Source organism: Aspergillus aculeatus, assembly GCF_001890905.1.
Source record: "Aspergillus aculeatus ATCC 16872 unplaced genomic scaffold ASPACscaffold_11, whole genome shotgun sequence".
Lineage (NCBI taxonomy): Eukaryota > Fungi > Ascomycota > Eurotiomycetes > Eurotiales > Aspergillaceae > Aspergillus > Aspergillus aculeatus.
Genome location: NW_017962986.1, coordinates 1,209,770 through 1,228,469, shown reverse-complemented (window position 1 = coordinate 1,228,469; position 18,700 = coordinate 1,209,770). Strand labels below are relative to the sequence as shown.

The following is an 18,700-nucleotide window of genomic DNA, read 5'->3' as shown; positions in this document are numbered from 1 at the left end:
AATAGTAAGAATTAGTTTTAAAAATCAATAGACTACTGCTATTCTATATCTAACTTGTTACGGGACGGATGGATTGTGCTAATCGAAACGTGCCTTAGAACAAGAAGAAATAGCTGAAGAGCTATTTCGTCTGTTCGTACGAAATTTCTTTATGTGTGCTAAGCTAGCGCTAGTTTAGTATGTAGCGTGCGAGGCCTCAGGCATCAACTGGTGCCTGAAGCTGAGCTCTATATCAGGGCCTTGGTCCCATAACAATTATTATATATAATAAAAAATATCTTAATAGGCTAAAGGAACTTTAATATAACTTAGATATAAAAAATAAAATAATTTAAGCTGCAGTATTAAAACCGGCCAGGGCACGCCGGCCAGCCCGCTGCAGTATATATAAAAATAAAAAATATAATCATTTAAAATATTTTTATAAAAATAATAAAAATTAATATATATAGTTTTTTTTTAGTAGTTAAATAATCTTAAAACACGGCCAGCGAGGCAGTTAGCGAGGCAGCGGCAGACCGCCGCCGGCTCGGTATCGCGCCGGCTCGGTGTCCGATTACGTTATATTGAATAATATTAGCTGATAATTAGAGCTAAAAAAAGTAATTTCCTACTATGGTTTTTTGGGGCCTTGACCTATAAATCTAGGAATGAAGCAATTAGCCACTAGTATAAGAAAGAACTATGGATTTTAAGGTGGGTATCATACTTTGTCGTGCTGTATTGTACAGGTAATATATTGTACGTCCCCGTAACTTTATCGCGGCCTGCTTAATAAACTTATTATGCTAGGGCCTTGGCAGTGGGTCACAAAAATATTAATATTGTGTTTGTTGGTCAAGGCAATTTTGAGATCCTCTATATTTTGAGCTTCCCGAATCCTCATTAACTTTTCTGTTGCCGAAAGTAATCGTAATCTTCACTAACTCCGACCCCCGACCCCCGACATCTCAACCCTGCCATTCCATCTTACTAAACAAACTCCCCCCACTCTCGCTATTATTCGTCTCACGCTCTACGGAGTTACCTCCGTACATCCCACAGTTTCCTATAACTCTCCGACCTCTCCGTACACTCCATGCACTCCGTAACTAACCTACACCGACATGAAAGGCCGCGCGGCCCGCTACTTATGCCGTGACCCTGGTCTGAGAGAGGGATAGTTACCTCATGATAGATGAAGATCGTCACTTTGTAACCCCTCTGATGATTAGGAAATAGGTGAGATAATTTCGCTATAAAAGCCCCCGCCTTGATGAAGGTCGACATGTAAGACCTGCACCGGCTACGGACTCCTATCGAGCAAAATCTTTCTGTGCACCTCCTTTTGTCCCGAAGGCGAATCTTCTCCAGAATGCGTTCCCTCATCTGCGGGGCGTTCCTCCTGGCCTCCAGTCTGGCTACGGCAGCGGGGTCTGCCATGCCTAGGGTCACCTTGGACTACTGTACCGTTGAGGCGGCCATTGGCAACGATACACTGGGCTTCTATCGCTACCAAAACATTCGGTTCGCCGCCCCCGTCACCGGGGACCGGCGATTCGCCAAACCTGAGTTGCCGTTGGTGGAGACGGAGATAAACTACGGTGATATCGTCTCCGAGTCGATCGACTGCAGCACCAGTGAGGACTGTCTGTTCCTCGACGTCTGGACGCCCGCCAACAGCACCAGCAAGAAGCTGCCTGTGTTGATGTATGTCTACGGGGGGGGCTTCACCGGAGGCAGCAAGATTCAAAGTACGCCCGAAGGGCTCTTTGACCTCTCCAAGGACTTCATTTTCGTGGCAGCCAACTACCGGTTGGGGGTGACGGGGCTCCTCAACGGGCCGTCCTTCCAGCACGAGGGGGGAGCCGCCAACGCTGCCGTCTGGGACGTCACTCAGGCGCTGGAATGGGTCCAAAAGTATATCCACGCGTTTGGGGGAGATCCCTCTGCGGTCACTCTGTCAGGCTTCTCCGCTGGAGCGTCCCAGGTCATGTTCCAGATCACAGTGGGTTTTGTCTCCGTTTCAGCGGGATCGACGGAATCACTAACAGTAGTGAACCTGTTTTGCGACGATTTAGCGCTTTAGCGGACGTGCCCCACAACTCTTCAAGCAGGCCTACATCATGTCTCCGGGTTACGTGCCTGGGGCCGGTCACCACCAGGCCGAGGTGAGCCTTCTTTGCTCTCTACCCTTTTTTTTTCCCTCCTGTTTTTTCGCTTTGCTATCAAATACGAGGTTGAAAGAGAGAAATTTCGACTCACACTTAACACCTCCATACAGGACTACTATCAGAATGTCTCCACCGCGGTGGGCTGCCCCGGCGGTGACATTGGCTGTCTACGGGCCGTGAACTTCACCACATTGATGACCATTGGCAGCGAGGTAGCCAGCAATTACAGTTACCAGTTGCAGCCGCGCGCTGACGGTGCCATCGTGGCCGATACCTGTACGCATCAAACATCCCCCCCCATCACCAGTCCATCGATCGCTTTCACTAATTCGATCCGCCAGACGAGGCGCAGCTCTACCAGAAGAACTTCAACTTCTCGGGGCCTCTCGTGATCTCCCATGAGCGTCACGAGGAGAACAGTCAGAACTCCAGCACGGTGACCAGCGAGGCGGACATCGCCGCCGAGCTGCAGATGTACTTCCCCTCCATCACCGACGACGTGATCGAGGAGATTCTGAAGTTGTACCCCGCCCACCGCTACCCGGCCGCAGGCTACCGGTTGGCAGATATCCGTCAGGGGTTCGACATGACGGGCAAGAATCTCGCCCTGACCCAGGCGCTGCACAACGAAACCTGGAACGCGATCGTCAACCTGGGTGACGCCACCCACGGCACGGACCAGTACTACTACTGGTACAGCACTTACAGCACCGTCCCCTCCAACGGGCTGACTTCATCAACCTCGACCTCGGTGAATGTTACGATTGCGGTAGGTTTTCCTTTGGTACCCAGAGCACGAGCGCGGTTGGCTGATGCTCTTCGATTCCCAGCGCACGATGCAAAAGTATCTTTTGTCCTTCGTCCTGACCAGCAACCCCAACACTTTGTGGCCACAGGATAAGATCTACTGGCCCAAGTATGGGAACATGACCAACACTCTGTCGTTCAACACTACCATGTCGGTAACGACCGATGATCTTGCTAATGATAAGAGTTTGTTCTGGAACAAGGTGCTCTGGTACTAGGGCAATGACACGTGGGGGGGATGCATGCGGTGACAATGGGAACGTTACGTGGCATAGGAGTTGGATTGGTGGCTGGGTTCGTCGAGTGGGGGGACGGGTGAGACGCTCGAGTAGAGTAAATTCAGACACGGCGGTTCACCGGTGAAAGGAGACATGCGTAATTCTTAGAGTAGCAGAGCAGCGGAGAAATTGATAACACTCTTCGCAAAATGAACAGGGTGAAGAAAGTCAGTCGCTTTGGTTGTGATACCAGTCTGCATCTTCATCGACTTGCCTGAACGGGAAAACGAAGAACTTGTACCTGATAGGCAGGAACTCCAGCTAAAGAGTTCAACCGGTAGAAGATAATGCAAGAATAGATCGCCCACATGATCGTCATTGAGTACACATTATTAATGAAAATCCCGTCTGGCAGACTGGGTAATTACCGAGCTCCGTGGGATGAACAGCAGTGCCAGAGAGATTATCGTACCATCCCCGGACCCAACCCGGAGACCGGAGCAGAAACTTCGGAGCAGAGTAAACCAGTAACTATTCCAGTGGATTTACCCACCACAAGCATATTAATTCGAGAGACGGTAACAGATAGATTGCAGGATCAGTAGTCGTGCGGCAGGGTTTGTTTGTAGTTTTATTTTGTGGGAGGTTTATTTTAAGTTTTTATATATATCTTTAAAGTAATTTCAATTTCTTTTTACTTTTTACTTTTTGCTTTTTTATATTCTTTATTTTATTTTTTTGTTGGGGTTCTCCTTCGCAGTCGAACCTAACGATTCTCGAAACTTGCACACGTCATCTATTCTGCCCTATCTGCTACTTAAACCTGCCAGGATCCCCGCCTCCAGCATAACTCGTCTCTTCTTCACTCCCGTCGTTCTCTTGTCTCTACATCTTTGGAGTTTTAGTGAATCTACTGTGTGATATCAGGAATGATTCCCCACGTCCTTGTTTCCGGCTTGGCCGCCTCTGCCCTGGTGAGCGGAGCGCTGGCGAGCTCGGCCCCGATTGTCAAGACCAGCTACGGTAAAGTGCTGGGCACCACCTCGGAGTATGTGGATGGGATCAACGTCTGGAAGAACATTCCCCATGCGGCACCCCCGACTGGGGAGCGTCGGTTCAAAGCCCCCGTGAAGCCCTCCCGCTGGGACGGCGTGCGGAATGCGACTGTCTTCGGCCCACAGTGCATGCAGCCGAACACGGGCTCGTCGATCTTCACCATCGGCAGCGACTACATGAGCGAGGACTGTCTGTCGGTCAACATCTGGGCCCCCGCCAATGCGACGGCGGGCGACAACCTCCCGGTCTACATGTGGATCTACGGTGGTCGATTCTACGTGGGCTCGAACGACGTGCCCACCTACGACGGCGCCTCGCTCGCCTCGCAGGGGATGATCGTCGTGACCATCAACTACCGTCTGGGAGTCCTGGGTTTCATGGCGCACCCGGAGCTGTCGGCCGAGGCTGGGGCCCATAACAGCTCCGGCAACTACGGTGTGCTCGACATGATCTCGGCGCTGGAGTGGGTGCACGAGGAGATTGCCCAGTTCGGCGGCAACCCCGACCACATTACCGTCGGGGGCCAGTCGGCCGGCTCGTCGGGGGCGCTGGACATGATGTACAGCCCTTTGACGGAGGGGCTGGGGGTGGTCGGCGTCATTGCTGAGACGGGCGCCCGCGGCGTCCGTGACCCCATGATGGGGGGCGCCTCGACCAGCTACCGCCAGAAGGAGAACGCAGAGAACTACGGCCAGATCTTCCTAGAGTCGCTCAACATGACCTCGATCGCTGAGCTGCGTGCGCTCAACGCTTCGGATCTCACTTCCTACGGCTTCTCCAACGGCATCTGGTACGAGCCGACTCCCTACGTCAACATCACCGCCTTCATGGAGCCCCCGGAGTGGCGCCCCGTGCACGACGGCTATGTCTTGCCCCTGGGCTACGGCGAGTCGCTCCGCCAGAACAGCCATCGTGATGTGCCCATCCTGACAGGCAACAACAAGGATGAGTCCGGGGCCGAGGAGACCCAGGACTACACGCTGGCCAGCTTCAAGACCGACTTCGACAACCTGTTCAGCTACGGCACCAAGCAGAACCTAAGTGCTCGCTTCTACGAACTGTACCCCGCCACCACCGCTGACGAGGCCGACGACGCGGTCAACGAGTTCTACCGCGACCTCAGCCGCACCGGTACCTGGGACTGGGCCCTGGACTGGGCTAAGGGAGGCGCCCAGAGCGACGTCTACACCTACTACTGGACCCACGCCCCGCCCACCGAGGGTAGCGGCGGCGCCTTCCATGGCTCCGAACTCTACTACGCCTTCCACTCCATCCCCTACGGCGCCACCACGGCCAACTGGACCTCCACCGACTACGCCATCGCCGACCGCATGCGCGCCTACTGGGCCAACTTCATCAAGACCGGTAACCCCAATGGCGATGGTCTGCCCACCTGGGACCCCAGCAAGAAGAACGCCACCACCATGTGGCTGGGTGACTCCTGGGGCATGGGCGCTACCGCCGAGTCCCAGGCCCGTATCAACCTGATCCGGGACTGGTTCAGCTACAATGTCGAATGGTAAGAGCAGGACGTCAGACGGCAGCAGCAGTAGCAGCAGCAGGCTCGGAGATTGTACATTAGTCCCTACTTTTTTAGCATCGACTCCAAGTATATAGTCCAGCATCCAACCCTAGAATCCATTATTATCAACAATTGTTCTTTGCCACTTTTTTGATGTTTTTTTTTGGGGGGGGGGGATGGACGGACCTTGGATTGCCAAAGTCAAGAAGCCCGAAATCCCCGGGGAAAGTTACCCACGACGTCGTACACCGCCACCAAGCATACGTACCGTACCACTCTTCCCTACGCAGTCATTGCGGCTTACTATACATTACATGCCCCACAGCAGCCCGCAAACCTAGATTTACACTATCTGACGCGTGATCTTGATCCCCAGGGCAAGGCTGTAAGTGGTTTGGCCGTTAAAGTTAGCTGGGCAACGTATGTTTCGCCGCCATCAGGAAAATGCAAGTAACTTGAAGGGATATTGTCGGCAGAACTAGGGATTCAAGCCATGTATCAAGTAACCTTATCTTTTGAAGTCGTTATATCGTTATATTCTACTCTGTACATAGAAGATATTCAATGAATTAAGTTGAAGACCTGCAATCAATTGACTCGTCCGAGGGGTACCCATCGTGATTCGGACACCACAACACTGCCACTGCAGTGAACAAGAGGTCAATTTGAGGGTGCGATCAGCAGAGGAGGATTCCGTTTTCTCGTGCAGTTTTTATATACGGGATATAGTTATATATATATATCTGATTGACGATCGGCCAGTACGTGAAGATTTATATATGTCCATGTTTCTAGTATATGTTGCTTACTTTTTCGACACATTCGTTCGAGTACTACTACCATGTCATAATTTAAGATATGAGGTCACCTTTGCAGATTGATCATCTCGATATGGGGTTTTATGGCTTTTTTGTTCTATCGTAGATCATTGATGAGTGAATTCAGTAAAAAAGTCAGAGCCCCAAGGATACTCCGTACTGTTGACAGAGTCTCTGTTTGTACAGTACAAACAAGGATCTAGAGAAAGCCAGAGTAGTAAGTACCCGCTTGCGCAGAACATTCCCCCTAGTCTACAGTTACTGGCGATAAGCTTTCTGCAATTCCTGGCTTGCTCGCTATAACAGGTATATCCCAGTCTATATCAACTCATCGGGAGAAGTTGTTGAACAGTTGCGTATACGCGTCACATCGTAACCTTCGGCAAAGCGAGGTCTCCTGATATGTGATAAAGCGCCGTACCACTAGCTTGTTAAGCTGCTGATTTCCGGATCGGCTTCCTGCAATGAAGCTTTCAGCTGTTTCGCCTTGCCTGACCTACGGCTTTCCACCCCTTGCAAGCCGGATATTGACCGAGATTCTTAAATCTCTGTGTCCTACTTTTCGCCGAGGATTTCCAACTCAAAACAGTACTATGTCCGACCAGACTGCCGTGGGATATTCATAGAAAACACATTTCCCATTCAATGGCATGTACTCCGTAGTCACCTCCGACGCCGGTGTATAGAGGCCGCCGACTGCAAAACCCACCTCTCCTGCACGAGCGGTCTCGGATAGAACAGGCTCCCTTGGCAAGCGACAACACAGCATCTTTCGAGCACCTTATCTCAATCAAAGCCTGTCTAGTCGTACATCCACCCATGCCCTTCGTCATTTCCGTGTGACTGAGCACCGGTTGACCGCGCGTCGTCTCTACCAGTGGTCCTTTTGCTCATTGGCGGGACACTGAGACGCTAAGTGCTTGGGCGTGCAGAAGCTGCAACTAGGTACGGAGGAGGGTGGTGGTTGTATACAGTGGAACGTGGACCGAATTTTGGTTGATTAACCTGACTCCGTACTGCTGTCTGCAATATGGAGATCGTAATATAATACTATTCCTACGGAGTATCCTGGAGTAGTATCAACTGGATCCAGGATAGGCATCTGATGTGTCGCCAGCCGGAGGTCGGGGGGTTTGTCTGCTGCCTCCCCCGCCTCCAAATCTCTCCCCATCGCGGGGGCAGGTTTGACCTTATCATCTTGCTTTCGGGAGAAAAGTCCGCCTGCTGCGAACGCGAAAAGCCTCACGGTCGCCGAGACTCGCCAAAATCCGGTTTGTCCCGCTGTCAACGCGAGTTAACTTCCAGCGATTGTTGTGCCAGAAGACCCGTCCGGAGCGAAAATGTCCGCCATAATTTGGCCCTAAGACCGGAGTCCGAGCTGATGCATCGTATGGTGCAGGCTGCCCGTCTCCCCACTCTTTCGGTTTTGGCTAAGTTCAAGATCATCAAATCAACCCTACCTGCGACAATCACTCATCCATTTTCTCACCACTCTAGGGGAATCCTCAGACCGCCCGTCACCGCGCGTCCAAGGCCTGCATTTGTTACAATCCCTGTCGATCCTTTGAATGCCCGCAGAGGCAAGTCTCTCCTCGTCCTCCGACCTCCGATGGATACGTGACAGAGGGTGATATGGCTTTTCACGATATAAACTCCGGAAGCAATAAACAGCCCTGCACGATCCTGACTCTTTTCTTTCTCATCATTGTTCTACTTCCTTCCCTTGCTTTCCGGTTGCAATGATGTACAGGGCTTTTGTTGTCCTTGGGGCCGCGGCCACTGCGGCGGCCACTGCGCTGGCCACCACCACCACCACCACCTTGGAGGAGGCTTGCACGACCGCAAACGCCAAAGCTGCAATCCCCGCCGATGGCATCCTCTCCGGCATCACCTTCAACACGTCCTCGATCTCCGTGGCGGTTACCAAGAACTCCTCCGTCACGGGCACGGACTACCCCTCCGCGGTCATTGACTACTGCTCCGTGACCTTCAGCTACTCCCACCAAGGCGCGGGAGATTCGGTGCAGCTTGAGCTGTGGCTTCCGGCCCCCGAGAACTTTGCCAACCGATGGCTCTCGACTGGGGGTGGGGCCTTCGCGATCAATTCCGGCAGCAACTCGCTTCCCGGCGGAATCATCTACGGTGCGGCCGCCGGCATCACCGACGGCGGATTCGGCAGCTTCGACAACGAGCTCGACGATGTCTTTCCGCTCGGCAATGGTACTGCGAATTGGCCGGCCGTGTACATGTTCGGGTATCAGGCCCACCATGAGTTGTCCGTCATTGGCAAGGCCTACGCGCGGAACTTCTTCAACATGACGGCCACGGACAAGCTCTACAGCTATTACCAGGGCTGCTCGGAAGGTGGCCGCGAGGGCTGGAGTCAGCTGCAGCGGTTTGCGGACGAGTGGGATGGCGCCGTGACCGGCGCCCCCGCCTTCCGCTTCTCGCAGCAACAGATCAACCATATGTTTCCCCCGGTGGTCGAGAAGACCTTGGGGTACTACCCTCCTCCCTGCGAGCTGGAACAGATCATGTACGAGACCATTGACGCCTGTGATGCCCTGGACGGTCGCAGCGACGGCGTGGTCTCCCGCACCGATCTGTGCAAGCTGAACTTCAATCTCACCTCCTTGGTCGGCACCCCATACTCGTGCAACGTGTTGACCGGCAACGAGCCGGCGCAGAACGGGACGATCACGGCGGAGGGTGTTGCTGTCGCCGAGACCATCTTCAAGGGGCTGCACGACTCTGAGGGCCTTCAGGCCTACCTCTCCTTCCAGTACGGAACCTCGCTCGACGACGCCACCACCACCTACGACGAGACCACCGAGAGCTGGGGCCTCTCGACCGGGGTGAATGGGGGCACCGAGTGGATTGCGCGCTTCATCGAACTCCAGGACTCGTCCAACCTGGATTGGTCGAACTTCACCTACGACACCCTGCGCGACTACATGTACGCCGGCTGGCAGATGTACGAGGACACGCTGCAGACCTCGTGGCCGGACCTCGAGGCGACGCGCGACGCGGGCGTGAAGATCCTCCACTTCCACGGGGAGTCTGACCCCAGTATCCCCCCGGCTTCCTCGGTGCACTACCACGAATCGGTCCGCCAGATTCTGTACCCGGGGCTATCCTTCAACGCTAGCACCAGCGCGCTGAGTGACTGGTACCGCCTGTTTTTGATCCCCGGGGCGGCCCACTGTGCCGTCAATCCCTACCAGGATGGCCCCTGGCCGCAGACCAACCTGGCCACGCTGATTGCCTGGGTGGAACAGGGGGTGGTGCCGGAGCGGTTGAACGCAACCTACACCACCGGGGCGGATGAGGGCAAGAGCGCCGAGATCTGCGCCTGGCCGCTGCGACCTCTGTGGTCCAACAACGCGACGACTTTCGACTGTGTGTATGACCAGGCTTCCATCGATACCTGGAAGTACACCTTCGACTCCTACAAGGAGCCCTTGTACTGATGATGATGGATTGGCAATCGGACTGAGGAACGGTCAACCTGCCGTCTCCGAAAGGAACTAGTGTAGAATGGATCCAAGGCAAATTTTTTTTTTTGATTAGTTGATTAGTTGATTTTGATTTGTGTCATAATCATGAGCTACTGATAATTTTGATACGGGTAACTCCAGTTCTTTCATTCTAAATCTTAACTTAAAATTTGCAGGAGCCCCTTAGCCGTTTGCCGTTTGAAGATCACCAACATAATCTGACGGGGAGGGGGGAGGGGGAGGGGGGAGGGGGTAAGATAACGGAGTAGATCACGGAGTAACTACTGTGGTTGACCCTGTTGATTTTGTTAGTACTGTGGAGAGGTGCAGGGATTCGATTTTTTTAAGCGGTAAGTCTCTTATTCAACACCGCCTTCTTTATTAAACCACCAATAAAATCGGATTTTTGAGACTAATATTATCTAAATAATCTTAGACTTTTTTAAACAGATCTACGTAATATACAAAGCCGGTAAAGAACTTAATAAAATATATTTTCATATAAGTCTATTATATAAGTATAGCTGAATATTTTAAATATTCTTTTATAATAATTATAAAGAATTATATCCTTTTCAAAAGAAAAAAAGTAGAGTATTAACGCTGAATAATATAGTTAATAGATTATTTTTATAATTAACAGCTACATATATTTAATTCAGCGGAATAAACAGCTACGGCTTTATTTAATATAAGATAAGATCCCAGATTATACGAATAAGAATATAATCTAAAAACTATAAAAAGTAAGGATTTTTTTAATTATTTGGCCTGCTTTTTCGCCGGATCTTAATCTAATTAAAACTATTTAAAATTGAATAAAAAATTAGTTTAACTAATTTTTTTAATAACGAGCAATTATTATATAATCAGTTATGGGAGGTTGTGCAAGCTGTTTAAAATATTTTACTGTCTGATTTTTTAAATAAATTAGTTATAAGTATAAAAAAATGTGAGGCAGTTATCAACACCGAAGATGGTTATATCAAATATTAATAATTATATATACGGCAGAATCTAAAGAAATCGAATCCCTGCACCTCTCCACCGTACTAACAAAATCAACGGGGTCAACCACAGTACGGAGTGGCTAAAATTCGTTGACGGTGAGCCATAACGGGGATCATTCATCAATGGTGGCAAGAGGGGCGGGGGGAAGAGAGGTTAGTCTGCTGTTTGGCCAGACCCCCTGCAAAATAAACAGTGCTAAGCGGGTTACGAATACGAGACAAATTTCCCTATACAGTTAGAGGAGGAGTGGCGGAGTGCACGAATCAGGACCTCGTCGAGGCGTTTTAGCACGGCGTAAAGAGGTTAAGGATAACTACTAAGTTACTAGTTACAATATCCACTAGTTAGGCTTAACACTGGAATGTGCACGGATTAATCTCAGTCCGCGTCATCTCTTTTTCTCTCTCGGAATTTGCCGGGGCAGAAGTTGAGACGCGGGCTGCCCAGGGGTGGTGCTGTGCATACCAGATACCACAGTATGGAGTAGACTGTGTCACAGGTATTGCCAGAAAATGAAATGCCGTGTATGGCGTACGTATTTAGGGTACGGAGGAGTTCGAAAAACGAGGATCTTTGCCACGCCGGGTCTAAACAGCGGGGCCACGACGCGTTTTAACTCCAGTGGACCCCGGCCGCTAACTTAAGCATCTCCCTTTACGTCATTCCTCTGCAGGCAGTGCAGTTGACTGACTTGTGGACGATTCTCAACTTGCCACCCACCAGGGGAGGATCGTAAGTAATTGTGTTCCGTGCCTATTGTACCCTGGAACCGACTGAGCGAGAGGCGGATCATCTGTCGCGGTCGTGAAGAGTCGATGACTATTGACACGAACAATCCCAGCTAGTGTTAGTAGTAGTAGTTGTAGTGGTAGGGGTAGTAGTAGTAACTAGGAGTAGTAGTATTTTGAAACCTTCGCCAGACAAAGAACTACTGAGTGGGGGAGTCGATACGCGTTTAAATTAATTTGAAGGTGTCGAAAACCAGTTCCCCACTCCTCAAACAACTCTGCAACCTCGTCAGTCTTCAAAGGTTCATGGAAAGTTCATGCCTAGCATCGGAGGTGGGATGCGCCAAGATGGCCGTTGTCCGACGGTATCCCGAGAAGGCACTCGAGGGAAAGAGTAGGCATGGAACTTGGAAGATATGCCGATGGAGCTAAAATTGAGTCTAGAAGAACGGGAGTAGGTTCAGCCAAATGACCTTGGCTCCGGGGACGCGATTAAGGCAGAAGCTCATGGGGAGACGTACTCCGTAACACTGGATCCGATTTCTTCACCTTCCGGAGATTGAGACCCCGGGAGAGACCACCACCCCCACCACCAATCACCGTGTGAAGATCCTCAATGCGGGAGTGAGAGGAGTAGTATGAGCAGAAGAGGTTCAATTTAAAAGGAAAAGGGATTCCCGCCCTTTCACGCTCAGGACTGGCAAGCCATTCATCCACTCATTCGTTCGATACGCTGATCACTCGTTCATTCTAATCATCAGATTCTTTCATCACCTGCTTCTTCCTCTTCTTCTTCTTCTTCTTCTTTTTCTTCTGCCTCCAGCATGCGCTACCCCACTTGCGGCAGCGTCACCCTTGCGGTGCTCGCCGCCAGCAGCCTGGCGAAAGCCCGCTCTATCGCGCAATTGTGCACTGTCTCGAATGTTCAAGCCTCCCTCCCTGCCAATGGCACGATTTTGGGTATCGAGATGCTCCCCTCGACGGTGACTGCCAACACCGTCTACAATGCCACGGCGGGATCGGGCCCTGGCGGCTCGACCAGCACCTCCTCTGCCACCTACAACTACTGCAATGTCACCGTTGCCTACACTCACACGGGTCGTGGGGACCGCGTCGTGCTCGAGTATGCGTTCCCCGCCCCGAACACCTTCCAGAACCGTTTCTTCGTGGCGGGTGGTCAGGGTTTCTCCCTGGCCACCGACGCGACGGAGGGTCTTCCGTTTGGCGCGGCCTCTGGGATCACGGATGCGGGATACGATGCCTTCACCACTTCCTACGACGAGGTCAACCTGTACGGCAACGGCACGATCAACTGGGATGCCGCCCACATGTTCGGCTACCAGGCCCTGGGTGAGATGACCAAGGTCGGCAAGGTGATGACCACTGGGTTCTATGGTCTCGACAGCAAGCCTTACACCTACTACTACGGATGCTCCGATGGTGGGCGCCAGGGCATGAGTCAGGTTCAGCGCTGGGGCGATGAGTACGATGGTGTCGTGGCGGGCGCCCCCGCCTTCCGCTTCGCCCAGCAGCAAGTGAACCACCTGACGGGTGTCACCATCGAGCAGACGATGGACTACTACCCGCCTCCCTGTGAGCTGAGCAAGATCGTCAACGCGACGATTGCCGCTTGCGACGCCCTCGACGGTCGCACCGATGGGGTGGTGTCCCGCTCCGATCTCTGCATGCTGGAATTCGATCTGTCCTCTATTGTTGGCGAATCCTACTACTGTGCGGCCCAGAGCTACACCTCCCTGGGCTTCGGCTTCAACAAGCGTGCGGATGGGAGCTCTACCACTTACCAGCCGGCGCAGAACGGCACCGTCACCAAGGAAGGTGTGGAGCTGGCCAAGGCCTTCTACAAGGGTCTCCACAACTCTAAGGGCGAGCGCGCCTATATCTCCTTCCAGATCGCTGCCGAGATGTCGGATGCCGAGACCGAATACGATTCCTCGACCAGCAGCTGGGGGCTGGATATCCCCTCGACCGGTGGCGAGTACGTGGCCCGCTTTGTCGAGCTTGTCGAGGCCGACAATCTCTCCAACCTGGACAATGTGACCTACGACACCCTGGTTGATTGGATGAACACTGCGATGGTGCTGTACATGGACAGTCTTCAGACCACGGTTCCCGATCTGACCACCTTCAAGTCTTCGGGGGGTAAGCTGCTGCACTTCCACGGCGAGTCCGACCCCAGCGTGCCCACCGCGTCTTCCGTCTACTACTGGCAGTCTGTCCGCGAGGCCATGTATGGGCTCGCCCGCTCCTCTACCAAGGACCTCACCGAGCTCGCCGAGTGGTACCAGCTCTACCTGATCCCCGGAGCCGCTCACTGCGGAGCCAACGACCTGCAGCCCAACGGACCCTTCCCGTCAATGACCACCTTGGTGGAGACCATGATCGACTGGGTCGAGAACGGCGAGCAACCCGCGCGTCTCAACGCTTCCGTCTCCTCCGGCCCTTACTCGGGCGAGGTCCAGCGTCTCTGCCAGTTCCCTAAGCGTCCCCTCTGGAAGAACAACAAGAACGACTTCGAGTGTGTCTTCGACGAGAAGTCCTACGAGTCCTGGACTTACTCCTTCCCCGCCTTCAACATGACCGTCTACTAAACAGGTGTGGGGAAAAAGGGGGTGATTGGGATTGTCTCGGGGTCGGAATGGAATGGCGTTCATTTCCTTTCCCTTTCGAATCTGTCCTTGTGGTTCCAACCTTAAGTCTTTCAATTTTTTGCCTAGCGCACCGGGAAAAGAGCCCCCTTTCTCCTTTCTTTTTTTCTTTTTTGTAACCATAGCTTTTGTAGTCTAGTCCAATCTGATACTCTCTTCTAAGAAGAATGTAAATCTACTGTCCTCCTGAAATGGTTTCCATCAGCGGTAATTTTTTTCTTCTAATAGTGATTTTGAGGAAATGATATAAGTAATGACTGGCCCGAGTTTCGTTTTCAAAGGAGAAAAGGAGTTCACCAGATCCTCGAGGGGGGGAGGGAGAGGCCAGAGCTAACGAGTTACTTTTGAACATACTTTGAACAACACGGGGAAATTACGACCGCAGTTTTCACTGGTCAATCATTGGTGAAGCATGTACAAATTCTCGGCATAACGCGGGTTTGAAATAAATGCAAGCAAAAAAACACATCTCTATTCTCAAAAAGGTTGGGCCTCCATCTAGATGGAGCCACCCCCTTACCCCCTCCCCTCTTCCCCCGAGACGGTTGGGAAAACGCATGCACCACCAAGCCCTCCAGCACTCCTTCCAATCCAAGTCTACAACACCCGGTTGGGAAGATACAGGGGCATCGAATCCTCCCACAGTGAGTCCGTCAACATGCGCTTGTTGGATCCGTCCGCCTCCATGATCATGATCTGCCCGTAGGGCTGGAAGGTGTTATCGTAGAGGGCGCACTCGGAGCGGAATCCCCACATCCCGGTCGACCACATGATCTGACCGTCCTGCGACCAGACGGCGTGGGCATCGTTGCCCCCACTGGTGGTCAGGACGCGCAGATCGGTTCCGTCGGGGCGGATGGTGCACACCTCGTAGTTGTAGGAGTTGGTCTTGCGGGTGAAGAGGATGCGTTCGCCGTCCGGGGAGTAGGCAGGCAGGTTATCCCACTCGGTGGTGATAACGGTGACGGCGCGGGTCTCGAGGTCGAGCACCCGAAGGCCGATCTCGCTACTGTTGCCGTAGGTGGCGGTGTCGGCGCCCCAGACGCGGTAGACGACCTGCTTGCCATCGGCGGAGAAGCTGGGGAAGCCGCTGTTGAGGGTAGTGCTGTTGGTGATGCTGTAGGCGCTATCCACAATGACCTCAGAGTAGGAACCGTTGGCCGTGGCGCGCACGATCCAGCCCCCGGAGGCCTCGCGCGTCTCGAACCAGAAGCCGACGCCAAACACCAGCCACTCCCCATCCGGGGACCAGTTGGGGTTGAAGGCCGCCAGCCCGGCCGTCTCCGAGGCGGGCAGGAAGTCCGCCGTGCTAGGGTCGTAGACAAGCTGCAGGTCCTCGCCGTGCGGATTCAGCGTCACAATCGAGGAGTTGCCCAGCTGCTTCTGCGTGATCACGATGCGGTCGTTTGAGCTCATCTGCGGGAAGACATCCGTGAAGCGGTACTCCCACTCGGGATCCCAGCTGTACAGCTGCTTGTAGCCGGGGCGGATCGACCAGGTCGTCTTCTCGTACACCACCTGCTGGCCGTCCGGGGACCACGAGGGCGAGCGCAGGGTGATGCTGCTGTTGGTGCTGTTGATCCAGTGGCCCGCCGTGGTGGCCACCCCGTCCCGGCTGCCGCGCATCGAGTAGCCGATAGTGTTGTTGGGGAGATATTGAGGGAAGGTCAGCACGGAGGCGGCGGCCACCTCGACGCGGCGGTCCTGCCCCGTGGCAAAGTCCACCGACACCAGGGTCGAGTTCGCCTGGCCCACGGTCTCGGGCCGGTGCGAGTTGTAGGTGTTCTCGCGGGTCATCTCGTAGAAGATCACTCGCTGGCCGTCGGCCGACCACTTGGGCGAGCCCAGGGAGTAGTGTGGCTTGGTGGCTAGCCGCCGGAAGCCCGTCCCGTCCGCGCGAATCACGTAGATGGAGAGCTCCTGGGTCGTTTCCCACCCCGTCAGCCCCAGGTAGGTCGGCTCGCCGTGGCCCGACCACTGGGTGTTGCGATCGGACGAGAAGGCGAGCCACTCGCCGTTGGGGGACCACGCCGGACGGAGGTAACTCTCCATCATGGTCTGGTTCGCCAGGGGCACGTACGCGGTGTTGTTGGTCAGGTTCCACGAGTGGCCGGTCTTCACATCCAGCAGCCAGATGTTCGACTTGAATCCGTTGGCGGTCGAGACGAAGGCAGCCAGACTGCCGTTGGGGGAGAGCACTACCGAGTCCTCCACCGCTGGTGTCGCCAGGAGCTCCTGGAGGTCGGTGCCATTGGTACGCACCCGGTAGATATCCGAGTTGCCGTCGCCGTTGCGTTCGCCCGTGAAGGTGATCCATTCCCCGTCCGGGGAGAAGGTGGCATGGTATTCGTAGATCGGGTCGGACAGCAGGGGTCGCTCGTTGCTGCCGTCCGCATTGGCAATGTACAGCTCCGAGGTCCCCGGGGCAATGCGGTTCATCATGAAGATGCCTTTCTGAGTGGCATTGGTGGACCGAATGTGAGCGGAGTGGGAGGCACGATCCGGAGCCGCGAAGCTGCGAGAGGCATGAGCCGCATGGGCTTTGGCAATGTCCTCGGGGGTCATTCCAGCTTGTCGGCTCGCATACGGACAGCCGGCGAGGACTGGGGCAATGGCCCAGCCTAGCAGGGGGAGTAGGGGGAGATGCATGATGTCTGAGAGAGAGAGAGAGAGAGAGAGGTGCGAGAACCTGTTTCCTGGACGAGATTACTCTGCTGGATGATTTCCCTCAGGCGGACCTCGCTCTCACACTCTCTTTCTCTCTCTCGCTGTCACCCAGAATTTGGAAGCTATTTAAGCTTTTCGTCTGAGAGGGAGATTACTCGGTGCTTTTATCCGGTTTTATCAGAAATTCGGTCTTGGCTATGATTAATGACCCCCGACCCCGATGCAAGGATAGGCCCTAGATCTCTCGCATCGGGCGAATTCCAAGGGTGGATAAGCCGCTTACTTGGCCCTACAAAGTCCATCCGAAGGGATCATCTCAAGATTGACCAAATCTAGAGTAGGGCAACCTTTACTGATGGGCCCCTATTGGTCAGCACTGGGGCTGGAGGCGATGATTCGGCCTATCCGACGGATGTATACATAAGACAGACACCGTCCTTTTGATGGCATTTGACATCTTCCCAGTTCCCACAGAAGCCGCCAGGAGGCATACATGCGTGACGGACGAATGATCCGTAGAGCGGATTCATAATTAATTGGCTGTGATGGAAGATTGTTACCCTTGGCGTCCCTAAACCATTTGCCCTTCAAATCACATCGTAAATGGGCGGCAGGTGCTGTGTACCGACGGAGTCATCGCGATCAATATCGAAGATATTTCGTCAGCTCCCTCGGTTCCGAAAGCAAGCTACTGCACACGCGGAACAATGACCATTGTGCCTTGGTCCTCTTCAACCGGATTCGCTGGAGGAACAAAGATCCTGCATGCAAGAAGGTCGGACATCAGATGCCAAAATCCCTCTGACCTCCGAGAGAACCCGATTACAGATTAGGATCAGCGCCGTCCGTGCCCCTTCGGGATCATATCTTATCAATCGTCAACCTTGTGATTGGCCGACGTTCATTTTTGCCTGAATCCACCAACTCCAACGTATCCTTCGGAATGACTCGTCCGCCAGTGATTATCCCTCCTGATTACATCCGAAGTCACCGCCAGACATTCGCGCGCTAGACTCTGCATCCGATGGCGTTGTCACCAACTACCTTTCTCCTTGATCCTGTGTGTAAACGTGCCTAGGAGGAATTTTCATTGCTACATGGCCAGCTGCTGCCACATTCACCCCGGCTACGCTACCGACACCCCAATTTTCTCGACATTTTCTAGTCCGGATATATGAAGAGCTTTCGGAACTTATCTTTAAGATTGTGAACGAGCTATTTTTTTTTCACCTATTCTGGGTCAATCTATCCAAGATTATGAAATCCTGAAATCTTAAGTTATACGTTAATGTTATGATGATGAGGCACATAAGTGGCGAGTCCTATCGGATGATTGGGTATCGGCTGTGCTGATTAGCAGGAGCTTTAAATGTTGTGACTGGTCGTTCGGATAGTCTTGGTGAGCATAAGATGAATCAGACCAAGGTACCATCTGTCCTTTTTGTCGCTATACATAATACATGCTGCCCCGGCTACTATTCTACCCATCGAGGCTTATAAGATCTTCCTAGCAGCCATGAGTAATTACACGCAGCCCGGCGGCTTCCAAGGCCTTCT

At 53.1% G+C, this 18,700-nt stretch overlaps 5 protein-coding genes across 5 annotated transcripts; 4 read left to right on the top strand and 1 right to left on the bottom strand.

Moving 5' to 3' along the window:
• Positions 1-1,354: 1,354 nt before the first annotated feature.
• ASPACDRAFT_31262 (uncharacterized protein) lies at positions 1,355-3,178 on the top strand (the record flags this gene model as incomplete). Its single annotated transcript, XM_020199801.1, has 5 exons — positions 1,355-1,987; positions 2,061-2,150; positions 2,264-2,429; positions 2,495-2,922; positions 2,954-3,178. 5 exons carry the CDS (start codon positions 1,355-1,357, stop codon positions 3,176-3,178), a joined length of 1,542 nt encoding a protein of 513 aa, XP_020054914.1.
• Positions 3,179-4,107: 929 nt separating this feature from the next.
• ASPACDRAFT_53400 (carboxylesterase/lipase family protein) lies at positions 4,108-5,757 on the top strand (the record flags this gene model as incomplete). Its single annotated transcript, XM_020202744.1, has 1 exon — positions 4,108-5,757. The coding sequence occupies one exon, from the start codon at positions 4,108-4,110 to the stop codon at positions 5,755-5,757; it is 1,650 nt and encodes a 549-aa protein (XP_020054913.1).
• Positions 5,758-8,316: 2,559 nt separating this feature from the next.
• ASPACDRAFT_45080 (uncharacterized protein) lies at positions 8,317-10,044 on the top strand (the record flags this gene model as incomplete). The annotated part of the gene is made up of 1 exon (XM_020201542.1): positions 8,317-10,044. One exon carries the CDS (start codon positions 8,317-8,319, stop codon positions 10,042-10,044), a length of 1,728 nt encoding a protein of 575 aa, XP_020054912.1.
• A 2,333-nt stretch (positions 10,045-12,377) lies between these two features.
• On the top strand, positions 12,378-14,632 carry ASPACDRAFT_122435 (uncharacterized protein). The gene has a single exon (XM_020196538.1). The coding sequence runs from the start codon at positions 12,635-12,637 to the stop codon at positions 14,417-14,419; it is 1,785 nt and encodes a 594-aa protein (XP_020054911.1). The 5' UTR covers positions 12,378-12,634; the 3' UTR covers positions 14,420-14,632.
• A 224-nt stretch (positions 14,633-14,856) lies between these two features.
• Positions 14,857-17,221, bottom strand: ASPACDRAFT_1872081 (TolB family protein). Its single transcript, XM_020197992.1, has one exon. The coding sequence runs from the start codon at positions 17,123-17,125 to the stop codon at positions 15,074-15,076; it is 2,052 nt and encodes a 683-aa protein (XP_020054910.1). The 5' UTR covers positions 17,126-17,221; the 3' UTR covers positions 14,857-15,073.
• Positions 17,222-18,700: the final 1,479 nt, after the last annotated feature.

Coding starts and splice junctions, on each gene's coding strand:
- ASPACDRAFT_1872081 (XM_020197992.1), bottom strand. CDS start 17,125: ATGCATCTCCCCCTACTCCCCCTGCTAGGCTGGGCCATTGCCCCAGTC.
- ASPACDRAFT_122435 (XM_020196538.1), top strand. CDS start 12,635: ATGCGCTACCCCACTTGCGGCAGCGTCACCCTTGCGGTGCTCGCCGCC.